The sequence below is a fragment of the Xiphophorus maculatus genome, chromosome 1 (assembly GCF_002775205.1).
Source record: "Xiphophorus maculatus strain JP 163 A chromosome 1, X_maculatus-5.0-male, whole genome shotgun sequence".
NCBI lineage: Eukaryota > Metazoa > Chordata > Actinopteri > Cyprinodontiformes > Poeciliidae > Xiphophorus > Xiphophorus maculatus.
The window spans coordinates 24,138,238-24,165,993 of record NC_036443.1 but is presented as its reverse complement, the minus strand read 5'-3'; the positions used below and the strand labels follow the sequence as shown (position 1 = coordinate 24,165,993).

Sequence of the window (27,756 nt, the reverse complement as noted above, 5' to 3'; positions counted from 1 at the left end):
AGTAGACAGGAGAACAAAGAAAAGTTTGAACGTTGTAAATTTTTGCTGAAAAGGAAAAATAAAAGCAACCAAGATAATCAACAAGTTTGGACATTAAACTTCTTTTGCCTGCGTAAAGAATCTTGACCCCAGTGCCTTATAGTGGCTGATAAACTTTTATTGGATGTTTGGTTTGACAAACAATCGCCACTACAGGGAGATTTAAAAAATCAGAGAAATGTTTGACCTCTTTTTCCAGCTTTAACAAGGAATGGAGTGAAATATTAGTCTCAAATAGATGGAAACAGAAGAAACTTTAATTGATCCAAATTGTCACAAGAATATTGAGAGTAAAAGCATCCAGACATATATGATACATCTTATATCATCGGGGTAAATGGTGTCGTTTGTTCTGCTTTTCCTGCTGCAACAGTTCTACATCTTTACATCATTTATTGTGCCTGACTTTCACTGAAATAAATTTTTTTTCTCTTTTTAAAGTGCTAAAGAAATGCAAGAATGTCATTTTAATTCAACTTGTGTTCAAATTTGAGAAATAAAAGAGCTTCAGCTTTCATCAGCTTTATGCCCCGCCCCCCCCAGTCATAAAAGGCAAGCCCAGCTGGTGGTGCGCTGAGTCTGAGCACAGAAAGGCTTACCAGACAGCGCTTCAGCTGGATACAACCTCATCTCAGTGAAGCTGATAGAGTCTATGCTCAGAGTAACACATCAGAAAAAGCGAGCATTTATTTCTTGGATTATCTCTGCGTTTTGGGAGCTGACACTTCAGGATGGCCGGGTTCTTCTGGATGCTGGGTCTCACTCTTCTCGCTCAGGGCTTTCTGTGTATCCTTGGAGACGTTGAAGTTGGCTGCAAGAAATGGGTTCCAGACACACAGGTCAAAGGCAACATTAAGTGTGTTGAATGTCATCCTGGTGAGTGGAAAATCAAAGAATGAAACAATATTTTGTTAGTTTTATGCATATTATAAGTGATTGTGTAATTAGAAGGAATGTAACAAGAAAAAAAATGCAGTTAACATTTACAGTGTTTGACATTTTTGGTGAAAATAAAAAGGCACAAGTTCTCAAATTTGCTTGAATTGCTCTGTAACCTTTAAACAGACAAATGTAAATGGAAAGAAAAAAAAGTAGTATTCCTGGCTTTGGGGAGTTCCTCTGTGGTGGCTGCATGTGACCAAATATAGTTTCAGTGGTTTTTCACCTAATCCCACAACAAACGCTTGGCTGATACGACTGATTAATCCAGTCTGGGATTCCTCTGACTAACAGGATTCACTCAGATGTTTAACGGCTATGATTCACAGTTGTCAGAGTTCTGATTTGCTGGGGGAGATAACCATGTACATAAATCATACAGTGTAGATACTCAGAGCTGTTGGTGTCTGATTTGTGATTTTTCATGCGTGGATTTCTTTGCAGGGAATCGGGTGGCCCAACAGTCTGGCACAAATCCTCAAGCGCTTTGCACTCCGTGTGAACGTGGAACTTATACACTTAAGTCTTTGGCGTTTGAATGCGCATCATGCACCCAGTGTATTGGTATGTTATGGCATTAAGGAGAAATATACATTTTTATTGTAGCTCTATCTCATTCTAATTTCTCATTTCCATATTTTGCAGGCGCTCTTGTCCATTTGAAAGATTGTACCCCCAAAAGTAACACACAGTGCGGGTGTAAAAAAGGTCTTCGCTGTGGAAACGCAGAATGTTCCTTCTGCGTGGACGAGTGTGGAAAAGGACAGGAACCTACGAAAAAGCGTATGTATATCTGTAAATATTGGGTTGTGGCCATTGAGCAAACTTGATGTTTTGGAAATCAGCTTAAAAATAACCCAAACTATCTTTTACAGGTGACTGTGCGCCTTGTCCTAAAGGAACCTTTAATGACCAAATTCACCAGAAGTGTAAACCCTTCAGTACCAGGTGAGTTATCTTTCTCCCTTAAACTTTTTTTTTTTTTTTGGCTGCTCAAATGCTGATTTAACAGAGACAAATTAAACTAACTGGGATTCTTTACTCAAAGGTGTCCAGATCCAACTCATATTATTGTATTCAAAGGAAATATATCTTCTGACATCCTATGTGAATTTCCACAACCTCCGACAACTCTACCCGTGACCAATCCAGAGAAACCTGGTAAGAGAGGAACCAGTAGATGCTGTTGAACTTTTATGCTGATTTTCAGTGACAGTAAAATGTATCTTCTTGCTTTGAAGACGGGAACAAAGAACATCCATGGCCGATGGAGTCATTTGCGGCCATTGGGGCTCTGATGATGTGCCTGGTCGTCTTTATCGTCCTTGTGTCGGCGCTGATCCATTGCAATGGCAAAAAGGAAAAGGCACAAAGAACTCCCTCAAAAACACCCATTGTTATTAGTAACCCTTCAGGTAATGATCATTTATTTTTAAACCTCTTCAACGAAACAGTATCCAAACACAGTGCGAGAGTATTAACTTTTGTCATGTTATTTTCCCTTGTTTCTTAGATGAGCCAAGGACATTGATTGCTATTGAATGCAGTTTTCATGAAGCCCAGCAGGAGCAGGGAAACAGCACAGAGTCACTCATATCTAAGGACTCGGAGCAGGAATTTGTGTGAATGCAAGCAAAGTGGCATCTACAGCTGAGGAAAACATTTTTATCCTAACAAGATGGGATTCTTTGCCAAACTGAGCCATAAGTTTGAAAGATTTTGACCTAAAGAAGACGTAGAGCTGAAATGACAGAACGACGATGACATCCCTCTACTGGTTGTTTACTATTTATCCTTTGACTGTAAATACAATCACAAGAGGAAGGGGAATTCTGAGATGGGGGGGAAACCAAGTGGACTTTAACTGTGACTTTTTTTAATGCAAATAACAGCAGCCACTGTTCTTCCCCTACTGGAGGACAAAGCAGCTTTATCAAGTATTTTAAAACACTGCACCCTACTTGACATTTAAGTCTTAGAGATTCTTCGTAAAGTGTAGGTATAGTGACGCTGGTAACTGTTTAAGCTATCATTTCTGTGGAAAAAAGTGTGTTGTATAGGGCACGCTACAGTGTTGTTCAATTTGAAAGTACAGTGCAAGTGGGCGTTCAGCTTTTAGTCATTTGTCATACCGAGCCCACGTACGCCTTCCTGGTGCAAATGTTAGCCTTTACCTTCGTTCCATTGATCAACCTAGTTACCTACTGGTTTTTTTTAGTTGTTGTCTTTTCTGCTGTGTGTGTGGAGCGTATTGTCTGGTTATTAATAGTGTAAGTACGTAAACAAGGCCAAGAGACAACAGCGCTGCTTTTGATGAGCTGAAACCACAGATTTACATGCATGCTATAAAAAGACAAAACAATTTCCTGCCCCACTGATTGCCAGTGAATCAGACATTTCTTACTTTAGTTCAGTTAGTTACCAGCAGTAAATAATTGAGAAAATTGTTAATGCATACACCAAGACTCCAGTGCTTTTAAACAACGTGATCAAACCCAGTTGATGACGACGTAGCTTTGTCAGCTTCTGATTGGTTGATTCAGAATATTTGATTTGAATGGATGTATATACCTGTGAGTGTAAACGTCAAACAGACTACTGTACTTACAAAAACGGGTTTTCGAGGAGGTCAGTGATCCTAAGTATACATTTAAATTAATTTCGACCGACTCGGTTACACCTGTAGCTTATGGAAGCAGATCTTTTGACCAAAGTGATGCATCTTAGTGCAATTCTACTAAATATGACTAAATGTACTAAATGTACTAACTTGTTACGAAATGTTATGCCTTTTTTAAGGATTGTGTGCCTGTATCTGGTTTCAACTGTAAAACTTGTAGCTATATTTCACTTCCAAGTAGCAACGAGAGATTTAACTTGGTTAATCGTGAATGTACTAATGTAGCCAGTTGGCTGTAAAAGTTGCATTACAACACAGCATAAAACCTGATGTTAACAAAAACTTCATGGGCTTTCCAGCTGTTGCTTAATTGTTAATCAGAAAAAAGTCCAGAAGGGGTTTTCCCATTTTGTCCTTAGGGGTTCAACCAGCAATGAGTCTTCAGACTGGATGAATTTAACAACAACAAAAACGTAGGATAAGGACAAGCAACTTGACTCATGCCTCTTACACAACAGGGATCACAAGTAACCTTTAAGGTCATTCATTAGTCATGGCTCGAGTTCATTTCAGTGTCATATCAAAGAGATAAAAACTTTGCAGCTTTAACTTCAATTATAGATCAACTCAAGGCTTCAGGGTCAAGTGGAAACCCCCACTGCCGTTTTGTTTCCTGTAAAACTCCTGCACTTGAGCAAAGTAGGTGGCCGGGGAAGATAAGACCAACAGGAAGGGTTGCGTTTTTGTTTCTTTCTTCTTTCGTTTTTTTAAAAGCCGCATTTCTGGCTCGAACTGTAGCAGGCGTTATTTCTTAACAAGATGGAACAAAGAAATATTGTGTGTGGGCTTCTGGTGGAAACAAAGTAAGCCCACATCTATTGTAATTTATCACACAAGTGTGTAGACTATGAGTCACTGGTCTCAGGGGGCGACGGGCAAAATTCACAAGTGTTGTCCTGAGAAGAGCCAAGACATACGCTGATTGTAGCACTTTATTTGCTCTGTCATCTGCTGCCTAAGGCGAATGACGCACTCCTAAAAATCTTTTCCACCGTTTATTGAAGTCAGAAAATGGATTCATTCTGTGTTGTATTTAAAGTTTTACATTGTACTGTTATCACATTTTTCAAACACCAAATAAATGATATATATATTTTTTTATTTGTTGTGCTTTTATACAGAACAGCTGGGAATAAAAACAGACTATTCTCCAGCAATAGGAGAATTCCTTATATATGCAAGTACATATATAAGGAAAAAAAGAGGAGGAAGTAAAGCACAAAGAAGTAATTTCAGATCAAACAACAGGAACAAAAAAAAAATCCCAAAGTTTTTACTCATTAGAACGCATATTAGTGCCTGGTATGAGGTAATTTCCCACATAAAACAACCAGATCTTTGGTGTCACAGTTCACCGAATAAAAAAATGTAGCAGAAAGATCAACATGATTGTAGGAGGTTTTAGTGTTGGAGCTCATCCTGTTAAAAAGACTGTTTTGTTTTGTTTTGTAAAAGCGTCTATACTACGTATGTTTTCCACATTCCTCATGTTACAACCCCAAACATGAGAAGACGTTGGGGGATTTTATGTGAAAGCCCAACACAAAGTAGCAACTCTGACTGTCATCTGCTCCTTTGTATCTGGAAATGTGAAGTAAAGGGATAATTTTGTGTGCAAATCTGAAAAGTGTGGCATTTGAGCAACAAGCGGTTGTTCATTTGTAAGCGTAGACATTACATAATGTAGATTTTTACTTGTAAAGCCTTTTTAAAACAGACAACTCCGTGTTTATCTGTCATGAAAAGCCAGTAAAATACACTGCTTTGTGGTTTAAACGTGACAAAATGTCAAAAGAAAAACGAAGAAAAAAAAAAAAAGAGGCATGAATACTTCTTTCAGCAATGAATTAAAAAAAACTTCTAATGTTTTTAGCAGTTTTCATTCTCAGGTTAGTTCATTTGATTGTCACTGTACAGCTGTAAACAATAACACTTGAAAACAAACACAAAGGGAGCACACATGCAAGTGCAGGTGATTAAAAACCATTTCACGTGCCATCAACATAATCTCTCTTCCCTTTTGGCTTCGGAGTAAATAGTTTGTGGTTAAACCAAACTGAAAGGTGTCGTTTGGGGCTTTTATCCAAATCCCAGCCAGGAAACTTCAAACGAATTGTATCTGAAATAATTAATGTCAGGCGCTCTGACTTCAGCTCATATAAAAACCGAAAGGGTAGACTTGTCACAACATTTGGCTACTTATAAAACAGCAAATAATAATGCTATTATTGTTAAATTAAACACTAAATATACACATTTTAAAAAGTACTTCAACAAATTAAACATTTCCCTTTTGGTTCTAGTATCCAATAATAATGCGTCCTTGCTTTACTAATCTAAAGTGCTTGTCTTTGTTTTTCTTTCAGTTTTTGATGATAAAGCAATAAACAATGAGAACCCTTTGTCAGATTAAAATGATCTTATAAAAAACCCCATTTCCCATCAGCACAATCTGTTTAAATTTATTGTTGCTTGCATCCTTCCCTTTTCTCTTTGGGTTTACTCCGTCCAGATTTATCCGCCTGTCGTTTTGTCGGTGGTATGAACGTCGGCTCCTCCAGGGTTAGGTCCTGTAAGCCGGATTGGGCTGTGGGGAGCGCCTCACTGGTTTGACCTGTAATTGAAACAAACGTTGTGAACACAAAGTTATTGTTTCAACTGTGTAATGATGAGACTCATCTGTCCTGTTTGTTACCACTTTGCCCTGCTTGGAAGCTCTCTGGGACGTGCACTCGCCCCTGGTAGGTCGGGTCCAGCTCCTCTGCTATGTTTCTCATCTGCTGAGCTTTTCTGCAACGGCAGCATCTGTCAGTTTGTTAAATGCATAACACAGAATCGATGCTTTAATAATACAGATACATTATTTTCTTACGGTATGGCGTGAACAGGGCTGGGTGGCTGGTTGTCTGGTGAGCAGTCTTCAGTCGGGGAGGGGAGACCCTCCGAGTCGAGTCTTTCTCGATACACCTGAAGAAGAAGACATAGATCCTTTTGATCCTTTTATTTATAAAACTAATTAAACTTTTATTTCCTGGTGCACAGAGCACGCGTACCTGTCTTTCTCTTGCGGCTCGCCTGTCGTGGTGATTGATCATCGCTCTGTGTTCATGCCAAGATCCTGGCCCTTCCAGTTCACGAGATCTTCGCTTTGCCTTAATTTCCTGCTTCTGCATAAAACGTGCAATTTCCTACAACAAAACAAAACAAAAACAAAAAATAAAGGTAGGCTATTACACAAGAATTTAAAAAATATTGTTATGAACAAAACACAGGAATTCGCCATTGTACCTCATCTTGTGCAACCTGAGCTACCCTGAAGTCCCCCTCTGGATAGGAATTGCGTAAAGATGTCTGTAAAGAAAGTAAAGAACATTATTTCTTTTCATTTTCCTCCTGTAACAAAATCTTCACCTTCAGCACCTTGTAAAAGTATTAACACCCCTTAAAATTTGTCCACATTTCTCATGTTACATCCACAAATGTCACTGTCTTATTGGGGTTTTAAGTAGTAGACCAACACAAAGTAAGTGCAGGATTTTAGTGGAAGGATTTTGGTACTTGTTTTTCCTTTCAAATAATCTGAAAAGTGTGGCCTGCATTGGTATTTTCCCCATCCTGGTTCAATGCAGTTACAGCTGGTAGTCCTTTGAGGAAAGTCTCTAACAGTTTTCCACATCTTGAGACAAATGTTTGCTGTTTTATCCTCACAAAATAAGAGGTTTGATGGGATTTGTCTGAAAACAAAGCATCAATGCTCAATTAGATTAAGATCTGGACTTTAATTAGGCCATTCGAACTCTCAAATAGGCTTTGACCTGTAGGTTGTAGTTCTGGCTGTACGTTTCAGATTGTTGTCCTGCCAGAGGCTGAATCTCGACTTGTTTCAAGTAAATTTACTGTCAAATAAACTCCGACCACCTTCCCTGTCCTTCCCCACAGCAGGATGCTGTCGGCAACATTTTTCTCAGTGGTGACTATGTGTTCACTGTTAATCTGCCATTGCTACTGTTTGTAGGTTTGTAAATGCTTAATTTTAAAACCATCCAAACATAAACATCCATCTGCATGTTTCTGTGCCTTCTAGAAGGCCTGTGGTAAACTTTAAGTATGATTATGAGTACTTATGATTTAAGTATGGATTTCTTTCAGCGTTTGTCACTCATCTCTAAAGAGCAAATTTATGCAGTGTGCGCTAGGACATTTTATTGTTAGGTAATATATAGACTCTGAACCTAGCAAACTTGTCTGGGCTAGTTCGCTAGGTTCACCCAATATCAGATGTTATTTAGCAGCAGCAGCAGCTTGGGAACCAGACTACCTTGTCAGGTGTGAACTCTGTCCTACTCAGGACTTGCTCTGACTTGTTCATGACTGTCTGATCTCGTGATTTTGTTGTGGAAAAAAAGAACTATTACCAAGCACAGTCAGGTGAAATCACTCAATCAGGTTTATTTGTATATCGTGCACAATACAGAGAGCTTGTAGGACAATTAATGAAGCAGTTCTGGGTGAAAACCCCTCCCAGGCATAGACAACACATGAGCTTTATACCGAGGATAAGGGATCCAAAACAAACGGGCGAGACAGTCTGGTTCTGATGCAGCTGTAGAAAACAACTTCCAACCTTGTACATGTAACCCAAATAGCTTTATCCGGTGGAAATGTACAAGAATTTAGAATAAACCCAGAGCAATATAACTAGCAGATATTACCTTATAATAATTTTCTACTACAGATTTTGATTTAGAAGTGTTTGGCAATTAATTGTTTTCACAACAACTGGAAACAGTCCCACAACCTGAAACTCTCCAGAGTTACCATGGCTACCCGTCTTTATCCTGCCTATTAATTTGTGACAATAAGGCCTCATTAGATTTGCACGTGTCGCATTCTTTTCATTTTTAGATTGAACATTTTTTTATAACCAAACTTCTCCACAACTTTATTCCAGTCATGTCTGCTTTGTTCTTTGGTCTTCACGATGCTAATTGTTCATTAATGTTCTGTAGAAAATGTTTGAGCTTCACATAACTGCTGGCTTTATAAAGAGTAGGGCTGCAACGATTCCTCGAATGATTCGAGTTCCTCGATTATAAAAATTCCTCGAGGAAAATTACCTGCCCCGAAGCTTCGTTAAATGATGTTTTATTATGTAGCGCACCGTGTTCCGGCCGGGTGATTTTTTCTGTTGCGCAACGCTCTCACTTTCGCAAATTAGTTGTTGACGAAAGCTAAGCGCTAGTAGTATAAAGTTCTGGGGTATTTCATTGAGTTATGCCCGAGTACAGCAGCCCTTCTCCTCCCAGAGCTGCTGCCTGGTGGTGATGAAGAGCGAACGGCGGTGATGTAAGTGTAGCTTTAAGGACAAACCAGAAAATAAATTTCATATCGCAAAAAATGGGCGGCAGAGCGCATCGTGGCAGTACATAGCTGGTAGGTGTGTTTCAGTCGCTCATATGGACATAAAAGCTACAGATGGCTGGACAAAGTGAGAGTTCACCTATTAAATGGACTGAAGATGAATACATAAACTAAAGACTGGAATATAAATAGTTTTGGAGTGTCTTTGTGAGCATGCATCTTTATTATTAAATTGAATATTTCAGATTTTTATACATTTTTTGTCCAGGTCAACTTAAAAAGTGAGCTATTATTGTTACATGTTAATTTTCTAAACTACAGAAAAGCAATAGTAAAGAGTCACAAATACAAAACTTTAAGCCAATGTTGACATCCGATAGTAATACTGCTGTTATGGTAGAATTTATCAATATTTTATTTGATCAAATTTTTATTTGATTACTCAATTAATCGTCAGAATAATTAATAGAATATTAGTTTCGATTACCAAAATAGTCGTTTACAACAGCCCTAATACTGAGATTAAATTAAATTTAACGAGCGTGGCTTCTGTTTACTGACTGGATGACTAAATAATTTTATTTAGGAGTGAAAGAAATACCTTTTATTTGTGAAAAACAATTTAAAAATAGAAAAAGAATCAATTTAAAATTTCTCAAAACATATCCTTTCCTTTTGTGCTATAAAAATGCTTTTTTTTTTTGTTCGTCTATCTTCCAAAATCCTAACAGTAGTGTTTGTGGTTTTCCAAAGGCATTTATATAATCTGTAAAACGTCTTCGATCCCTTACCCTCCTTAGCTGTTTATCTTCCTCCTCCTGAAGCTTGCGGGCCAGTTCTTCATCTTGTAGGACCTGATTCAAGTCTCCCGGATCCAGGCCTGCCTCGCTTGGCTCTAGTTGCAGAGAAGCCCCTAAGCGGGGAAAACTCACTGTGATTACAGTGAAATGTATCACAAGATTGATCAAAAAAATTTATGACTCAAAGCCCAAGGTTATTTGGAATCACACCAAGAAATGAGAGGATGAAGTTGGAGAAGTCACTTTGCAGATCAAGACTTGATTGGTAAAACTGCAGGCACTGAAGAGATATAAAGTTTCTAGACTGAAAACAGAAAAAAATTCTCACTTCAGACACCAGAGCCACAGGTAAAGCCCACTCCCACAGCAATGACTTAGTAAAGATTAAGAGATCATTGGAAGTGTTCCCCTGTACAGATTTAGAGTTGGCTGCAGGTCGGGGTGTTACCTGCTGCTATGTGCCTCGACCTGTGTCTGGTCGAACCCCTGCTGCTGCTGAAGCTTTGGCTACGATGTAGCGCTCGTCGCCTTGGACGCTCTGCTCTTCTCTCCGCCTCCTGCTCCTCATCTGAGCTCAACGTTTCTTCTGTGATCTTGTGCCAATGCCTGCGTTCGCTCGTCACCCTCTTTACTCTGGTATGATTCGCTTTTCTCTCTCTGTTATTCTCAATGTTTACGTATTTGTGTTCGCTCCAACTTGTGCCTCTGTCAAAGATAAGAGGCTCTCCACTATTGCGGTCACAAACCTCTCTGTTATAATTACGCCTGTCTTGGTCTGCTCTGTGATCTCTCCCAAAGCTTTCTCCGCGTGACAATCTCCTCCTCTGCCTGATATCTCCATGGAAACTGTGCCTAGTGGCGGCGGCTCGTTGGAAGGCTCTCTGATGTGGTTGGGAGTCACCATAGGAGACCTCACTCCCATAAAGCACCTGGCTGTCTCTTCTTTGAGGCCTTATCTGCAGCGGCGCCCCACTGCCACCAACCTTCACAGGCACACCTCTCTCCTGCAGAATGTGGCCGAGCATCTCCCACACCTTCAGGCTGTCATTCTGCTGCCTAATCGGTTCTCTCGGATCATCCTGAAAGCGGACGTGTTTATCTGGGTTCTCCTTGCAGCTCCAGGTTCTTGCCAGGTCTCTGTTTCTGTGTCTGCTTCGGTTGTGTACGCTCACCGATTCGCTGCGGCGACATCGCCTTTCGCAGGCCTCGGCTGGCCTACTATCTGCTTCCTGAGTCCTGCCTTCATGTTCATCGCTGTCATATTCCACATTCCTAGATATCCTGGATTGCACGTTATCATTTTTGTAATAGTCTTCCTCAAAGTTTTTGCTCTCCTCCTTTCTGCCTGTTAAGTCCTTTGCGAAGCTGCTGCGAGTGCACAGACTTCTGTAATTCCTCTCTTGCGGGGGTCTTAAAGAAGTCTGTTGTAGACGAGGTGCAGTATTTGCTCTGTCATACAGTCGCCGGGCCCAAAGAGAGAGCTGTTCAGTAAAAACAGTGTCCGAGTCTTCTGAATCCTCATTCACAGGCTCTCTGAGCTCAGGCCTTCTTTGCCTGCTGGTATCTACATGCCCTTGATTTGACCATGAAGTTGTGCTGCTCTGAGATGCTGCTCCCCTGGGAGAACTAGTCTGAGGCCCAGTTAACACTGAACCACGATGAGTGGTAGAATGCTGCCACCTGCTGGTGACAGGCGAGTACTGCTGCTGTCCTCGGTGAGGGCTGCTGAATGTGTGGTGGTGAGAGGACGGCAGCGCAGGATCACTGGTGCTACCTTTAGCATTGATAAACATGCAAACAAAAGCAATAGGGATGGGAGAGTCTGTTAGTGGATGGTGAAAGACAAGTGCAGTTAATAACAAACCTAAACAGAATTAAAAAAGCTGCAAGTGCAAGAGTTATACAAGTAGCTTTACACCTTTAACAGAAATGTTTTCTATTTACAGATAGCAATGTGAAGCATGCTTAAAAACACAACATGCGACGCAAATAACAGATTGAGAGCAAAACTACTGCTTCGAATCTGTTCTCAGACAAAGGACATGCTTTGAAAAATATCAAAGTGATATTTTTGTGCCATTACACTTTGATTCACATCTTTCATACACAAACAAACACAAAAGATTGTATTTTACTCCAACCGAGTTGTAATTAAGACAATACACCAGAGCTGATCCAATATATGCCTAACTGGACCATCTATCATCTGTAACCCAGAAATGAGACTCCATGTCACTTCGGCTATGATCCAAGACCAGAAAAACTTCTAAAGAGGCAACAAAAACAAAACCTAGCTATACAAAAAACAAACAATCAATCAATCAATCAATCAATCAATCAAAATGGCTGTCAATTTGTCAAAATAAAAAAATGTACCTTCATGAAAATCCTCCTGGTCTTGACTCCTCCTCCTGACCTGCTGCTCCTCCTCTTCCTGCAGCTGTTTAGCTATTTCCTGTGAAAACACATTCATACGTAGTACTTTATTAAATCAGTTTCAATGTATTTTAAATCAGGATTACTGTAATATTTCCATTTGTTAAATTTCAGAATAATGAATGAAGGAGAGAGTTTTCTCCTGATGACTTTGTGCCATCATCCTTTGGAAGATCAACGGAGAAATTCATTACCACCATAGAACAAGCTTAGTACCAACATGGGCTGAAAAGCCACGCAGGGAAGAAGAAGACAACATAAAGAGTCAGGTAACAGTTTGAAAGTCAATGTAGGGACAAATAACTTTTTGGATACACCATGTGGTCTGTTGAAACTAAAACTGAAGCGTCAGGCTGTAAAGACCATTGTTAAATTCAGAGGAAAAAGGAATAAGCTTCAAAGCTTTGTGGTGTGGGGGAGTTTTGAAGCAGGAGGGAGTGGGTCTCTAAACAGATTAGAAGAAATAATAAGGTAAAAACATTATGTAGAAGTATTAAACCACCAAATCAAGAGAGAAGTTATAGTTTGGCTACATTATTATTAAGAAATTTAGCAAAAAAAAAAAAATAGTTAATCTAATTTAACGCCAGACAGTAAGAAAAAAAAGGTTGCACTTTTTTTTTTCCATACGAAGTTTTGAAAGTATCTGGTTGCAACTGTATGATCACGCTTAATTTGGAGTAAAATTTTCAGTAGTGAATAATAGTTTTTTTTAGTGTATCATCAACATCTTGCATTGGATTACATTTTAAAATAGTTTCTCAATTCTATCTACCAGGGACTGAAAAGCTTCTCAGACACATGAGAGGCAGGAACAGAATTATCTGAGAAATACAAATGTCAACCGAGACACTAAAAACAATACAAAGTGAAGAGAGCAACAATCAGGATCTTCTCAGTCTACTGTCCTATTTTTAACTCTTAATACACATAGAAAATCTAAACAGTGCTGGATAACAAGCAGCTTTCATCAGCTGTTAATTATTATTAATTTAATCCATTTACTGATTAGTTCTCTAACTAAATACTAAAATCTTACTGTTTTTATAAAGTGTTATGAATCATCTCTCATCTATGGGTGTTTTCCGTCTGAATTAATCAGCAAAACTCTTTCCCTCCAGTTGTTTTAAGCAAGCAGCCAGGTCTGACATGAACACCAATAAAAGGAAATGCAGATATAAAATGGCTGGCATGTAACACTGTCTGTTGGGATTGTTTTGTCATTTCTACTAAAACTTGTGATGGGAAAGACGATTCAAAGCAACTTTGATTCTTGAATCACTGTTACTTTCAGCCAGCAGAGGGCAGTGTTGCATAAACTGAAACAAGACAGTAACTTCATCACATAAGAACAAAACATTCAAAAAAGCATCTTATACACCCTATTTATCTCTTTGTTTTGGATTATAATTTTACTTAAAACAAAGAAGAAGCAATTTAATATTTTACTTCTTAATTTATTTATTCCTGGGAAACTGTTTCAGACTAACAAAGTGACAAAAAAAAATCTAATCATACAGACTACATTCAGGAGGAGATGATCTTTCATTCCTGACTGGTACAAGTCAACAGGACACACAGTGATAACACGCTGCCATATAGGATATGGAGTTAGTGATATTTTGTGATCGGGGTTAAAAAACCCACCGCTTGGTCTCTGTCCTCTCTGAGGTGAAGGCCGTGTAACACCTGGGTGCTGCTTCCTAAGAAAAGCAACTAATTATGTTCTTCAAAGATCAGCAAATTCTCCTTGTGTATTTCATGAAGTCTCTCTATAGGCTTCTTTTGCAATATAAATCAAAACAAACAGCAAGCACAGCTCCTTTTTGTCTGCAGCAGGGGCCACTTTGCCAACATCAGCACATAATTAGCAGCTTGCCATGACAGGTTAGGTATTTAGAGCCACAGGGATCTGGCATTTAAAACTGCACACCCCAACGCCTTCTGTGTCTTAATTAAAGACAACCTAATGGGAGGCAAATGTTTATCAACCACTTTGGATTGGCCAGTTATTAAATAAGATATTAAGAGACCTCAGCACAAGGCCTGATGGTTTGTTTGGTTTTAAAATAAACATTTACATCGATGCATATGCAAGAGGTAAACAGGCCTAAAGAAAACGTGAAAAAACTTCAATTACTGCAAGTTGTTTCTCTATAAATTAGAATATATTGCTTTTAAAAAAACAAACAACTTTGTTTCGTCTTAACATTTAGTCAATTTCAGGTCAGTTATATTACCAAAATGATTTCTATATGCTAAACGCTTTCTTGTTATTCACAGGTTTACATAAATGTCCTTTGTATTTGGTAGAACTGCTTTTGTAAAGTGTGTTGGGTATCTTTCCACAAGCTTATCACACAGTGTGTTGCTCACACACACACACCTTTTCAGCTCCGCCTAAAAATTTCCATAGGCCTAAAATAAAGGCTTTCTCGTGACCACTTCAAAACATCGACTTTGTAACAAATTTTCCTGTATGACTGGGGTTACTGCTCATTTGGGAGACTCATTTTTGCCTATATTCTTCTCAGATGTTTCTTCAATATCTATATGTAACCATATTTCTATTTGGTGAAGGGTGCCAGCAAAATACAGCTACAACATGATGCTGCCACCATAGCACCTCACAGTTGGGATGGTGTTGTCAGGCTTCCACATTTCCCCTCCAAATCATGATAACTATTGCAAAAGACTCAACTATACAAGAGCGCCACAGTGCTCAAAAAACCCAAACTATGATACAACCACTGTCACTCTTTCCTCAGGAAATTGAGTCAGCTTTATTAAAGTGGATTTGTCTCTTTCAACATTCAACTAAGAGTATAAGCATGAATTTAAACCTGACCCTTTCAGCAAAGTTGAATGGCACTCACTGTCTTTCAAGAATGTGCTTTTATACACAGACTTGTCTAGAAAAAGGAAACTGCCGCGTAAAGAAAAATATTATGGTGGAGTGTCCTTGAAGCACAGAGTGCTGGACCAGATGGGGAGTTTTACTGCAGAGCGATTTTTTTTTCTTTGCCGTATGCAGCGTAGCTGTTTATTTCTAATGTTCTAACATAACCCAGGGTGAAGTTTTAGGATTGGCCTATAGGGGGAAGATGAAAACAAGCTAGAGGTGATTGATGCTTGCCATCTGGCCCCACCATCATGTCCAGACAACATTCTGTTCCATGTAACAGCTTTCCCTGTTTTGTTTTTTTAAGCAATAAAACACACTGATCAGTTTCAAAAACAACAAGCATTAAGAATAACCTTAGGTCTCTAGTTAGTTAGGTAAAACCCTGTCAAGATTAGAAAAATACAGATGCATCCAAAGATGAAAATAATTTCCCTCCAATGCACTGCAAAAACACTTACCAGTATTTTTGTCTAATTTCTGGTGCAAATATCTTGGTATGCTTTAAATAAGACAAAACCAGCTTACACGTAAATTTTCAGCAAGATATGGGAGCTTGTTTTAAGTCAATAATTCCTTAATATTGATGAAAATGTACTAGTTCCATTTGCAGATTATATCACTTATAAAAAGCCAGTTTCCCTTGTTATAAGTGAAATATTCTGCCAGTGGATCTAGTACTTTTTTGTCAATAATAATGAATTATTTACTTAAACCAAGCTCCTATATCTTGCTGAAAATGTACTTTTAAGTTAGTTGTGTCTTTTTTCAAGGGTAATAAAATATTCGCACTAGAAACTAGACAAAAACATAAGATTTTGTGTTTTGCAATTAACTGTGAAAATCTTGCAAAACTAACTGAGAATACTCTAATGGTTTAAATGTAGAATTAGCCACCAGAGAAATCGCTTCAGGAATCATCCAGATGAGCAGCTGACAGGTTGGGTCTCTGGTTAACAGCTGGCTTGTCTCCTGCAACCATCTAGAGCAGGGGTCCCCAAACTTTCTCCTGTGAGGGCCACATAACTTGTCCCTTCTCTGATGGGGGGCCGGGGTCAGTTTGTAACAGAAAAAGTGTGACGATTGTAAGAGTGCTAAACATAAAAATGTATTGTTTTTCAGAAAGCACAATCAAATAACCTTTTCTGGATTCTTCAGAGAACAAAAGTCAGGAAATAACACTATTTATGAAATAAATAATAACCAAATAACACTGGGTTCTCCACATAAAAAAAAGGGTTAGGGTAAATTATATGCATGTATAAAATAGTTACTAACTAGTATTTAATAATAAATAAAGTTCATTACTAAGGAACATTTATTTTATTGCAAAAGTCCAACTTATCAAATAAAAATGCACATATATGAAAATACTCTGGTATTGTTCAGAGGGCCGGACCAAATGTGGAGGCGGGCCGCATCTGGCCCGCGGGCCGTAGTTTGGGGACCACTGATCTAGAGGGACAGCGAGTTCATCCCAGAACCACTTTTCTGCAGTTGCTAGCAATTACTGACTCAGGTAGTTATGAGAGTGAAAGCAAAGTTGAGCATATTTCGCTCCCTGATCTGTTCTTGACAGGCAAAGGTCCAGAGTGTCATATTTTCTTGTAGAAATGTGATTTTCTCATTAATTCACCAAACATGTTCTACTTTTAGTCTAATGTCTGAAAGTGATTAGAAACCTGTAAGTGATTTAGTTAACCCTTGTAGACCGAACGTAGCGGTGACGATCCAGCCAAATCTGCAATACCGTAATTCCACCACACTTTGCGCAATCTGAAAAATTCCAACAGTTTCTGAAAGGGGAGACGTTGCACTTTCCAGCCAATATTGGGTTATTATGGTAATTTCACCCCCGCTTTAGCAGGAAGTGAAATTAATCTGAGGGGCGCTCTTTTGGTAAATTACGAAAAGTACTGCTAGATATTGAAAGTAGTTGTTATGGATAAATTGGCAAATATATTTACTCACAGGACATTTAAAAATCTCTGTACAATTAAAATAACCAGGTGGATATTTGAAATCAAGACTCAAAGGCTTAAGTTATGATTAATTAGCATTAGCATTTGTTTTTTCTAATTTTAATAAATAGACCATTCAATCACCATTGTCTGAATAAAGTATAATTTTCTTCTTTCAATCCATTGTGCTCTAAAAACTGTAGCTCAAAAAGGAGCTGAATGTCAAGTTAAAATGTGCAACTTTCTTGTTTTTGTATAGATTCTTCCAAATACTTGTTTGGCCACCACAAACAAGGAATTGTACTTTTTAGGAGTAAATGACCAGCAATAACATGAGAAAGTCTTGGCATTTTTACTTGCTTATTGTGTAGCAATAATCAAAAGTTTATTTTTATAATGTAGATTGACTTTACCAAGTTTTTGTCCAGTTTTGGTTCAGTACAACGTGGCAGAGGTTTAAGATATCGTTAACATAATTGGCATCTTTTCACAATTTGTTTGTTAGCCCCTTACTGTTCCAATGGTAGGCTGCCAGCTGGTAACTACACCCTTTGCCTCATAAACAAATGTTTTACGCGTGACTCAAACTCTTTAAATTGCCCCAAAGTTGATGTTCTTGGGGATTAATAGTAACATTTAAAGAATAAGCTTGCCTGTGTGGTCGTCTGGACACAGAAAGATCCGTATTTTTGTTATTACTAAACTTCCAAACAATCCAGTTCAATAAAATGTTCCAGAGCAAACGGCTAAGTCATTTCAATGTAACCAGCAGCTATGCAAAACCGATTATGTATTATTCTACCTTACAAGTGTTGTTTACATGTAAACAAAAAAATCCAGCATCCTTAACCTGAGACTGAACCTGAATCCTATTAGCACCTCCATGTGAAGACACCATATGTGAAGACTGATGCTCTTATATATAGACTGTTTTTATAAAGAAAAAACATAAAACATCTTAGAGATAAGTTGTGCAAGTTATTAATGGTGCTATTAAGCTATGAGTTGGTAAGGATTTGATTGTTGCATTTTCCTGGTACTCTATGTGCATTCCTGACTTTTGGGAAATTAAATTTTTATCACCATATTAAAAACAGGAACAAACAACACTAAAACATCTCCAATTTACATATTATGGAAGTTTTCCTAACATATAAATAACATATAAATATAAACATATAAATCTGTTATAAAAAGATTTTTTTTAAGTATAAAATTTATTGCATGTATGCACAACACACCTCATCGTCCTGCTCCCTCCTGTGTACCTCCTCAGCGCGTCGCTGGAGCTCTTCTTGAATCACCCGGGCGTATTCAAAGTCCTGCTCCTCCCTGTGCAACAGGAAAGGAAATGGCTTCTTATGCTCATGAATTACTAAAACAAATAATCTGATCTCAGAGCAAACACACTGCATGTGGGAAATTCCCCACAATATATTTTTGGAGCATCAGAGTGAGTTGAGAGAGAAGCTGGAGTGACTTACATTTGTCTGGAAACCTGTCTGAGCAGGGCGCTCTGCTGAGCCCGCTGCTGCTCCTCCTCTTGCTGCAGCCTCCGGGCTACCCGGATGTCATTTTGCACCAGTTGGTTCTTTTGGATATTGGTGGTGTAGTATTGTTCAACTAAAGGCAGAGAACAAAAAGATAATATATACCAATATAAATTGGATCTGATTTGCTTTGGACTTTAAATGTATCCTACAAGAAACAAATACTTTTCCTGTGCAAAGAGTCATGCAAATAATGATTGTTAAGTAACAGTAATACTGAATTACAGTTCAATGCAATCAAGCAGCTCAGTTACTTGGTATTGTGAGGTTTAGCTATTTATACATGATTCATTTTATACTTACTCTCCTGCTCTTGTAGGCTGTGTGCCAACACTCCATCCTCAAGCACAGCAAAGTTCTGGCAAACTGAAACAACAGATACCAGAATCACTTCAGTGTCCAGTCAACAGTTGTTAAATATTTAGCAACAATAAAAGATGAATTATTAATATAAAATTTAACTAAACCAAATGCTCAACCATGTGGGACACCAGCTGAAAAGCATATTTGGATTTACAACTTCCTATTTGACTAAATCAACAAACTACAGGAAATTGAAGTGACGTAATTTGTCTAATTCCACGGTAACTGTGGACATTGTTTTCATATTTAAAGGAACATAACACAACAATCCCACATGAATCCATTGAATTAGGTAAGCATGATATATCGGCATCAACAGTTACGTCGGCCGTTGTTAGTCAATTTTTAACACTTCAGTACCGATAATTACAATTGTGCAGATTTTAATAAACGATATTTATTCCCATTTTACTGTTTGTGTCAATGTGGTTGTTTCGAAATGGTCAGAAATAGATCAGTAAATATTAATACTGGACTTTGATATTGGCCCAAATTTTCACATCGGTGCATCCTTACATCAAACCTTATAACCTCAGGCCTGAGACTAAAGTGCATTGGATTCAGCAAGAACAGATTTAAGATGATCTAATATTTGATTCGCAACAGGTTTTTCCAACACTTCAGACATTTACAGTACAAATCAACACATGATCACTATATTTTAATACAACTAAATCAGTTTTCAGTGCACTGATCTCTTTAAACGTAATTTTTCCTACTCTATAAACACAATCAGCTCATGTGAAGTTTTCAACAATCGGAGCACGTTAGTCTATTCTGCTTCAGATACTGATTATAGCACATATATAGTCTATGTTTTAATTTGCTAGCATCTTGTTCACATTTTTAGCATTGTTTTGCAGGAGCAATTGAAAGGAAAAAAATAAACTCTCCAAGACTCTTGGTCGCTTCAGGATGACTTGAGAATAGTTTTTTATTTTAATAACTGCTTTTGACACAAAGGCTAAACAGTGCAACTATCATTTTTACATAAATTACAGCCTAAGTAGATTTCAGTGTCTGTGAAATCTGGATTCTAACAAGACACAGACTTTTAATCAAAGCACACATGTGGCTAAAATTAGCACTCATCACTTATTTCACAAAGATGTGTGTGCACAGCCGTTTCTCAATTTAAAGCAATGTTTTGCTGAAAAACTCTTTTAAGATTCAAGCGATTGGTAGCAGGCGTGGATATAACAAACAAATGAGCATGCAAAGTTTGTGAGCTATAACCTGCTGCCTCTAAAAACAGAAAGTGATCTGGTTCAACATATTAAGGCACTGAGGCAAACAGAGTTTAAATCTTATTTTATGAAACTAATATCTGCTGCCTATGATGTAAATCATAATTTATCAGCCATTATATCTATGTTATTCCATAGAAAGACATGACAGAAACTAAAACACAGCCTGAGTGTTTACACATCTGTCAAACAAACTGAAGAGTAACTCAAATAAAGAGACGGCACCATTGCTGCATTTCCTTCCTCTCAATTTCTAAAGCTCTCAATAACTCAGTGATCAGATAAAAATGCCAAACAAGCTACCAGGTTTTAAAAAAGTAGGTTATTTACAATAAAGGCTTTGAAATACAAAGTGAGTAGCAAATGACACGACTCAATGTGAGGGTAACATACTGAGGTTATGTGCAGACAGCAGGAGCCATCTGTGCAGCTCACTCACAACTGAAACATTCAGAATTTGACTCCTTCCACACTTGAAGACTGTTTTTCTGCGTTTATATTTCTGTGCCCTTTCAAACTGCCTGCTGTGTTTTTAAACTCGACACTTATTGACAACTATAGTGTCCCAAAAATGTTGCTATAATTCAGAAAACCAGACACATAAAACCCCAAAATTACAGACCATAGAAACACTAGTTACAAAACATAATGGGGGAAAAAAAACTAGAATAAAAAAAAAATAAAATAAATAAAGTTATTCAAAATTGTGCATACTCTTGCAGTTTTTCTGAGTGTCAGTCTTCTCATAGTTTTAAGGTGAAGCTTTTAGAAATTCACTGGTTCTGTTTTTGTTTGTCTTTGTTGTTTCGTGTTTTGGTCCATAAGGGCCACCATAAACGTTTTAATTGCTTTCAGATTCACACATAAATTACCGGTAACACTTTTTCCCACTTTAGCAACCACAAAGTTTCTACATCTGTTCAAGCTCAACATGTCATATTTCAAATATCTCCAGGTTTAATGCCCAATGTTTGACACCTACAGTCAGACGTTTGTTCAAATAACAGCAGATAAGTTTAGTGATCAAGCTTGCATGCATGTCATTGCTTGTTAGAGATTTTATTTGTCTTTTTTTTATATGACTAAGGGAATGAGACAGGGCATAAAATGTGAAAATGTGGATGTTGTGTCACACCATTTCTTTTCTTCCAAACTTTTTCAGATTTAGAAAACCTCAGAAGAAGATTTACTTCTTCTGACTTTTAAATACCGCAGAGAAACTCTGTGAACCAGATCAAATCAGGTTTTCATTATTCATCCAACAACAAAGAACTGCTCTGGAGTTAATAACCAGCACAGCTGCCTAACAAATCATTTTGTCATCGTTCTAGCGGTATATCACACATGGCTGTTAGGAATGCCATATTTTGTACCATTGCTTTTACCAGGTGTTATGTTGTTTTCACTGCGTCATTTTTCCTTGCCTAATAATCTCCTGGCCATCTACAGAAAGCGGTTAAATGCTCTAAACATATTATTTTCTATTAGTCAAAAAGTTATTAGCCGACTCAATCAGAAAATGGATGAGAGTTTCCTTCTATCAGAATCACTTCAAACAATTTGAATAACATTTTTCTATTCATTGCTGTGACATTTGACCAGTGTGAGAGCATTGACGCTCTCACGCTCTTATACCAGATATCCTTAAGTTATGACTTTGTTAGCACAAACTTTTTTGTCATGTCCAAAAGTCTGTGGAAGCCTGTTTTAGCTGTTGCATCCTTTGAGGTTATCGGATGGATAAAAGGTTAACAACAGAGCGTTATTTACTTCAAGTAAATATATTCTAACGCCCCCCAAAGGCAGGAGGATGTAAAGCATTCACCCTATTATATGGAGCATCGCAATAATAGATGTTTCAAACCTGGCAAATATGTTCAGAGAGCACTGGAAGCAGAGATTAGAAAGACAGGAGTGAGGAAAACATGGATTCATCACAACTGTCATTTTAATTTAATAGTGCAATAGACTGTGATCATTTGTGCAGCACTATGTGCGATCAAGTGCTACTGAATACACAAAGCAAAACTGATTTTCGTTTTTTTTTTTTTTTGCTGTAGACAAGAAAGAAGTTATATTTTTGTAGAGAACCAGCCCAGACACCACTAAGCCCTGACGGGGTCAGTTTACACCAAAAATGAAACCCATTTGCCCCTGGAAGCGTCAAACTATCCCAACAAAGATATTCATTGCCACTTACACCTGTTGTGGAGCTTAGGGGAATATCCGCTAAATGGATCTCCAACCTGCATGTCGGCGAGGGAGGGGCTGAATTTAAGTCTTAGCCTCATCCGGCAGGGCAAAGTGACAGCTCGGAACAGTTCCCTTTTAATTCCAGCACAGACAGAAGAGCTGGCAGATGGAGAGATGGGGAAAAAATGGCGCGTCTTGTCTGGCATGAGCCTAAAGGAGGGTGTGGTTGTGTCTGAAATGTAGTTTAACTTGTTTTTCCTAACTCCTTTAAAGTGTGGTCACATTACGCCTTGTGTGTGACAATGACCGCTGAACAGGTTTAGAGAAAGAAAGTGTAGCATTCAGGCCTGATGGTAAAAGAAAAAAACATATGTTCAGCGCAAATCCAGGGGCGACTACCGTAAGCTTCTTAACAACGGCTTCTAACAAGCCTGTCTGTTTTCTAAGAGGATAGTAAATCAGAAAGCACACATTAGGTTGCAATGTTTATACACAAGAGGGTAAATGTTAGGCACTCTATTGTTAGATAATTACTGAACAGGAAACTATGACCTGCATTATTTTTGATGAACAGCTTCAACCTACTGAGGAGAGCTGACAGAAAATCATTCAGGACAAAATTATGCAGATTATGATAGGCATGCAGCTCCAGGGAGCAACACTTCACACACACAGAGACAGTTTTCTTCCATCTCCATTGCTACTTGGATAGCTGCAGTAGTGAGAGCCTGCCAACAAAGAAAGCAGCAAAAGGAGAAAATGACAAGGGTTCTATTTTCAGCCAAAATGTCCCACTGACCGCCCACACACACACTCTCTCTCCACCTCTCTGGACCGCTCCGTTTCTCCTCGCTTTTTCCTTTTCCTGCAAAAGTTTTACCCACAGACAGCTTGCCTGTGGCACGGCTCAAAGCGTCTTGTGGAGAACTGCTCCCGAGCAGCACCAGAAGTAGACCTCGCTGTCGTTGAGAACAAAGGGAGGTGAGGGGGGTAATGGGACTGGAGGGGTCAGCTGGAGAGACTGAAATTAGGAATGAGTGAGAGGTGGGGGAATTCCAGTGGGAGCTGCGATCCCAAAGCACATCAGGGCTGTGTCAAGAGGAGCCAGAGGAGAGCCAAAACAGGAATAGATAAGGGGGAGGGAGCAACAAAAACAAAGAGAGCTGGCTTAGCCAAGACACTTCTAGCTAAAAAAAACAAAAAAAACAACACAATGTAGGTGAAAAGGGACAAGGCTCTTGGGAATTCCAGCAACATCGAGATGTTAACCAAACAAGCCCGGTGCCAGCAAGTTCAGAAGATCTGACTGGTCAAAGTGGATAATATTGTGCAGGGTGGGGGGGCGAATTATCCTGAACAGACATACTGATTTACATACTGCTATTGTTCCGCTGACAAGTTTATAGATGCTATTACATGCTTTGTTTGTGCGTTTCCCTCGGCTCGATTAAGCATGAAAACTGCAGAGCTGCACAGAGTGGCCTTTGTGTGTGGAAACAAGAGTGGAGTGCTGAATTATCTCCCCTGATAAAAGACATGCAGACCTACTCCTAACCCATTCATTAGTGTGGACATGCCAAAGACAGAGCCAACCATCTATATCCAAGCCACAGCTCAGAAATTCCTAACCACTGAGTGTTTTCCTATTCACAAGCAAGCAAGGGCAGCATTTTTTGGTCTGCAATGTAATTTTAAATACTTTTGCAGCAGTATTAAGTGACTTGGCTTAAAACAACAACAAAAAAACATTTTAATTTCTCTTTGTGATTTGTGGTTTGTAATTGTGAAGAGGATGGAATCCATGGACATATTTTACAAATAAAATCTGAAACGCTTGGCGCACATTTGCATTCTGCCCCCCTCCTCTAGTGAATACTTTATAAAACCACATATCAGTGCAATTAGAGCAAGTTTTTTCACATCCGCAGACCAAAACGTTTGCTCATTCCTAAATAAATTAGTTATTTATCAAGTCTTGCCACAAATTCATAATTAAATTTGTCTGATTGGGGACTTAATTACAAAATATGGATATTTTGAATCCATCAAATCTGACCAGCTTCTTTGTCACCACTGAAGAAAAGCATCCTCAAAGCACGTCACATTTTGCATGCAGGCCAGAAAGTTTATTTTGTTTGATCTCACCAGGTGCTCAACTGCTTGTGACAAACTGCAAACTGAACTTTTTGATGCTTTCTTTCAACATGGCTTTAGCTTGCAACTCTACAACAATCAACAGACATGTTCACCTGAGCTGTTAATCTCTGCAGCTCTTCACCAGTTCAGGAGTTAGCGGTTCAGTTCAGGTAGACATAGATGACTTGATAAGTGTGCATCTGTGCCATACTTCTTCCATTTATAGACGATGAAAGGTGTTCTAAACGTATCATATTGTTCTATAACAAAGCCCTATCCTAAATGTCTCCATAACTCTGGGTTTTATTCATGGGTGATAAATCAATTTCATCAATTAATTAAATTCTTTTTTTTTATGAAGATTTAAATTTGGGAAAATCTGTATCCCCCCCCATTTTCGTGGCTCTTCTAGTTCAGAGTGATGTCGGCCCACCCAGCCGCCACCGTCTTGTTTTACCGCTTGTATTTATCTGGTCTTTGAGTTCAGGATAACTCCCAGAATGGTGATTTGAACATATGTTGTCATTTCTAATTTCTTTTTTTTTTTTTAAAAGACAGGGAGAGATTTTTTTTTAATTAAAATAGTAAATTGGATGAAAATTGATCTGAAAAAAATCTGAGCTCTTATTTCAAGACATATCACATCCCTACATGACAGTCTTTACAGATTTCTACTGAAAGGATTTTGACACTTTTCATTTCATCATTATGCACAACGTTTTGCTAGTCTATTGCACAAAATACCAATAAAATACATTGAATTGTGTGGTGGTGACAGAGCAAAATGTGAAAAAAGGTCAAATCGAAAAGCTACTTTACAAAGCCATTGTATATCAGTAAAGATAACCTAAATAACTAGGACACATAAGGATCCTTATGTATTTTGCATTCAAAGCATCAAGTTTTTCAGTCATTCCCTAATGTTTATCTGCCCTCAGCATACCAGCGAAGTCAACGACAAATCCAGTTGTGTACAGTAGAATCAGTGAACCTTTGTGTGGAAAATTCCCTCCTACTCTAGCCCACTGGTATCATCCTCTTCCTGCATAGATGGAGCCAAAGAAACGAGCCACAGGAAGTCTACACTGCTCACTGAAATGAGTCAAAACACGGCGTTATCAAGAACACCGAGACTTTTCTAACGAACTTGACCTTTGGGCTGAATAAAAAGACTATTACAAGTCAATTAACAGACATTTAACAGCTGCAGCGGTTAGCTTGTTTACAAAAGATAGTTGTTGAATGTTTCTTCCAAGGATTTGTAGAAAATAAATATGAGTTTTTTGTGATTTTAGGTCACACGTTAGAAACAAAACTTAGAATTTCATCTTTCAAAATGCCAAAACTTTTAATTCCATGACATTGATGTCATTCAAAAGTTCTTTCAATAACTTTTCAGGTAAGCAGCTGTTTTGTGATACAAACAAATTCTGCTGACATACCTGCCAATTTATTAGGCACATCTAAGAAATTGTTTTGTTAATACAAATAGCAAGTCACCCAGTCACATGACAACAATTTAATACTTGTTGAGCATCATAACAGTCAAGAAAATGATGCAAGTGACTTTGAACGTGGCATAGTTGTTTTTGGTTTGAATATTTTAAAAACTGATTGTCTCCTGGAAGCTTCACACACAACCGTCTCTCAGCTTTACAGAGAATCGTCCTAAAATATAAAAATATTCAGAGTGGCGGCTGTGGATGGAAATATGACACAACAGTTGAGCTGAAAGGAAATCAGGTGGACTGGTTCAAGATAATAGAAAAAGTTTGCTGTGGCTCAAATAACAACTCATTGCAACCAACGTTCCCGGAGGACCATCTCTGAAAACACAACGTGTTGAACTTTGAAACAGATGGGCGACAGCAGCAACGGTATCAAGTGCTACTTCTGTCAGCGACGAACAGGAAACTGAGACGACAATTGGAAAACATGGAACGGCCCAATGAGTCTTTATCTCCGAGTCTGAATTGGACGCATCCAGCTTTGAATCAATTTTCAGGCTGCTTGGGTTGTAATAGTGTTTTCTTTGCACGTTTTCAGCCCCTTGATGCCAACTGAACATCCTTTAAACACTATCTGAGCATTAATACTGTCCGCATCACTGTACAGATCTCCATATGGCTACTTCCAACAGGATAATGCAACATTTACTCCATATCATGAACAATTAAGACAGTTCTGACAGTAGAAGTGTGTCCTAGCGAGGTATAACAAATGAAATAGTCCTTGTAACGAATGAAATAGTCCTTGTAGCGCAGTGTGCAGTTTAGTAACAGAGGCTGGTTTCTTACCACACTGACTTCTTTCCAGCACATACTTTCCAAGCACTTGTGGCTCTATCAAGGCTGCAATTATATATTTCAGTGTGTGTGAGTGTGTGTTTACCTTCTTGGACACGTGGAAGGTTGGACTGGTCGATCTCCAGCTCTGCCATCTCTGCCCCCACTTTCACTCCTTCATGGTGTTTTAGAAGACCCTGACACATCACAAAGGGGGGTGTGTTATGGGAAATAATTAAATGAGTCTTGTAGCAAAACAGAGGAGTGAAAAATGAAACATTCTGAAAACACTTGAGTACTTAAATATGTAACTTAGTCAGCGTGGAAGGTGTGGAGACAGAAGAGTACAGTGTTTGCAACAGTGTAAACAAATATGTCGGCAACGTAACAAGCCAATAATCGATACAGGTAAAATTATAATAAACCTACCAGCTTCCAGCTCGCTGCCCACGAAGGCCGCCGTGTCGTATATGTGTGTACACGCAGCTTATTCAACAAGTACCCAACATAACAACGAAGTGTCAACTTCTCCAAGCTCTGTTCAGTCCCACCTTCCTTCTTCTCCCTTCCTCCTTCCTCTTTTGTGGATCTCAGCAAATTATCGGAGCTGTCACCAGCGCGCCTGGCCGTCTCTAACGCCTGTGGTTTCGGTGTGAAGCCTTCGGGAAAGCGGCGGTGCTTGACCCCGACAGAAACAAAGAGGTGTCGGCTCGGTGAGAGAAACCAGAGGGGACAAAGTTTAGCCAGCAGTCTGTGGGGCTGTTCCTTCACAGCTCCTGTTCGGCGGCGGCGGCGGGGGCGGTCATTCAATGCTGCCTTCACGTACACCTTCAGCCTCCGAATCTTCATTATTCAAATTTAATC

General features: G+C 38.7%; 2 protein-coding genes across 4 annotated transcripts; one reads left to right on the top strand and one right to left on the bottom strand.

Moving 5' to 3' along the window:
- The first annotated feature begins 330 nt into the window (after positions 1-330).
- Positions 331-4,989, top strand: LOC102235902 (tumor necrosis factor receptor superfamily member 9-like). Its single transcript, XM_005801760.2, has 7 exons — positions 331-915; positions 1,423-1,542; positions 1,624-1,761; positions 1,854-1,926; positions 2,027-2,139; positions 2,220-2,393; positions 2,492-4,989. The coding sequence occupies exons 1-7, from the start codon at positions 771-773 to the stop codon at positions 2,602-2,604; spliced, it is 876 nt and encodes a 291-aa protein (XP_005801817.1). The 5' UTR covers positions 331-770; the 3' UTR covers positions 2,605-4,989.
- On the bottom strand, positions 4,741-27,756 carry LOC102236152 (coiled-coil domain-containing protein 50-like). Of its 3 annotated transcripts, none has more exons than XM_023334401.1 (13): positions 27,322-27,756; positions 26,999-27,089; positions 18,972-19,034; positions 18,603-18,741; positions 18,360-18,450; positions 12,196-12,274; positions 10,268-11,593; positions 9,811-9,932; positions 6,947-7,009; positions 6,712-6,846; positions 6,531-6,625; positions 6,354-6,448; positions 4,741-6,272 (listed from the first exon to the last, which is right to left on the bottom strand). In XM_023334401.1, the coding sequence occupies exons 1-13, from the start codon at positions 27,739-27,741 to the stop codon at positions 6,121-6,123; spliced, it is 2,871 nt and encodes a 956-aa protein (XP_023190169.1). In that variant the 5' UTR covers positions 27,742-27,756; the 3' UTR covers positions 4,741-6,120. The 3 variants fall into 3 exon arrangements, with proteins under 3 accessions (XP_023190169.1, XP_023190171.1, XP_023190176.1); XM_023334403.1 differs by having other exon boundaries at positions 9,811-9,914; XM_023334408.1 differs by lacking the exon at positions 10,268-11,593.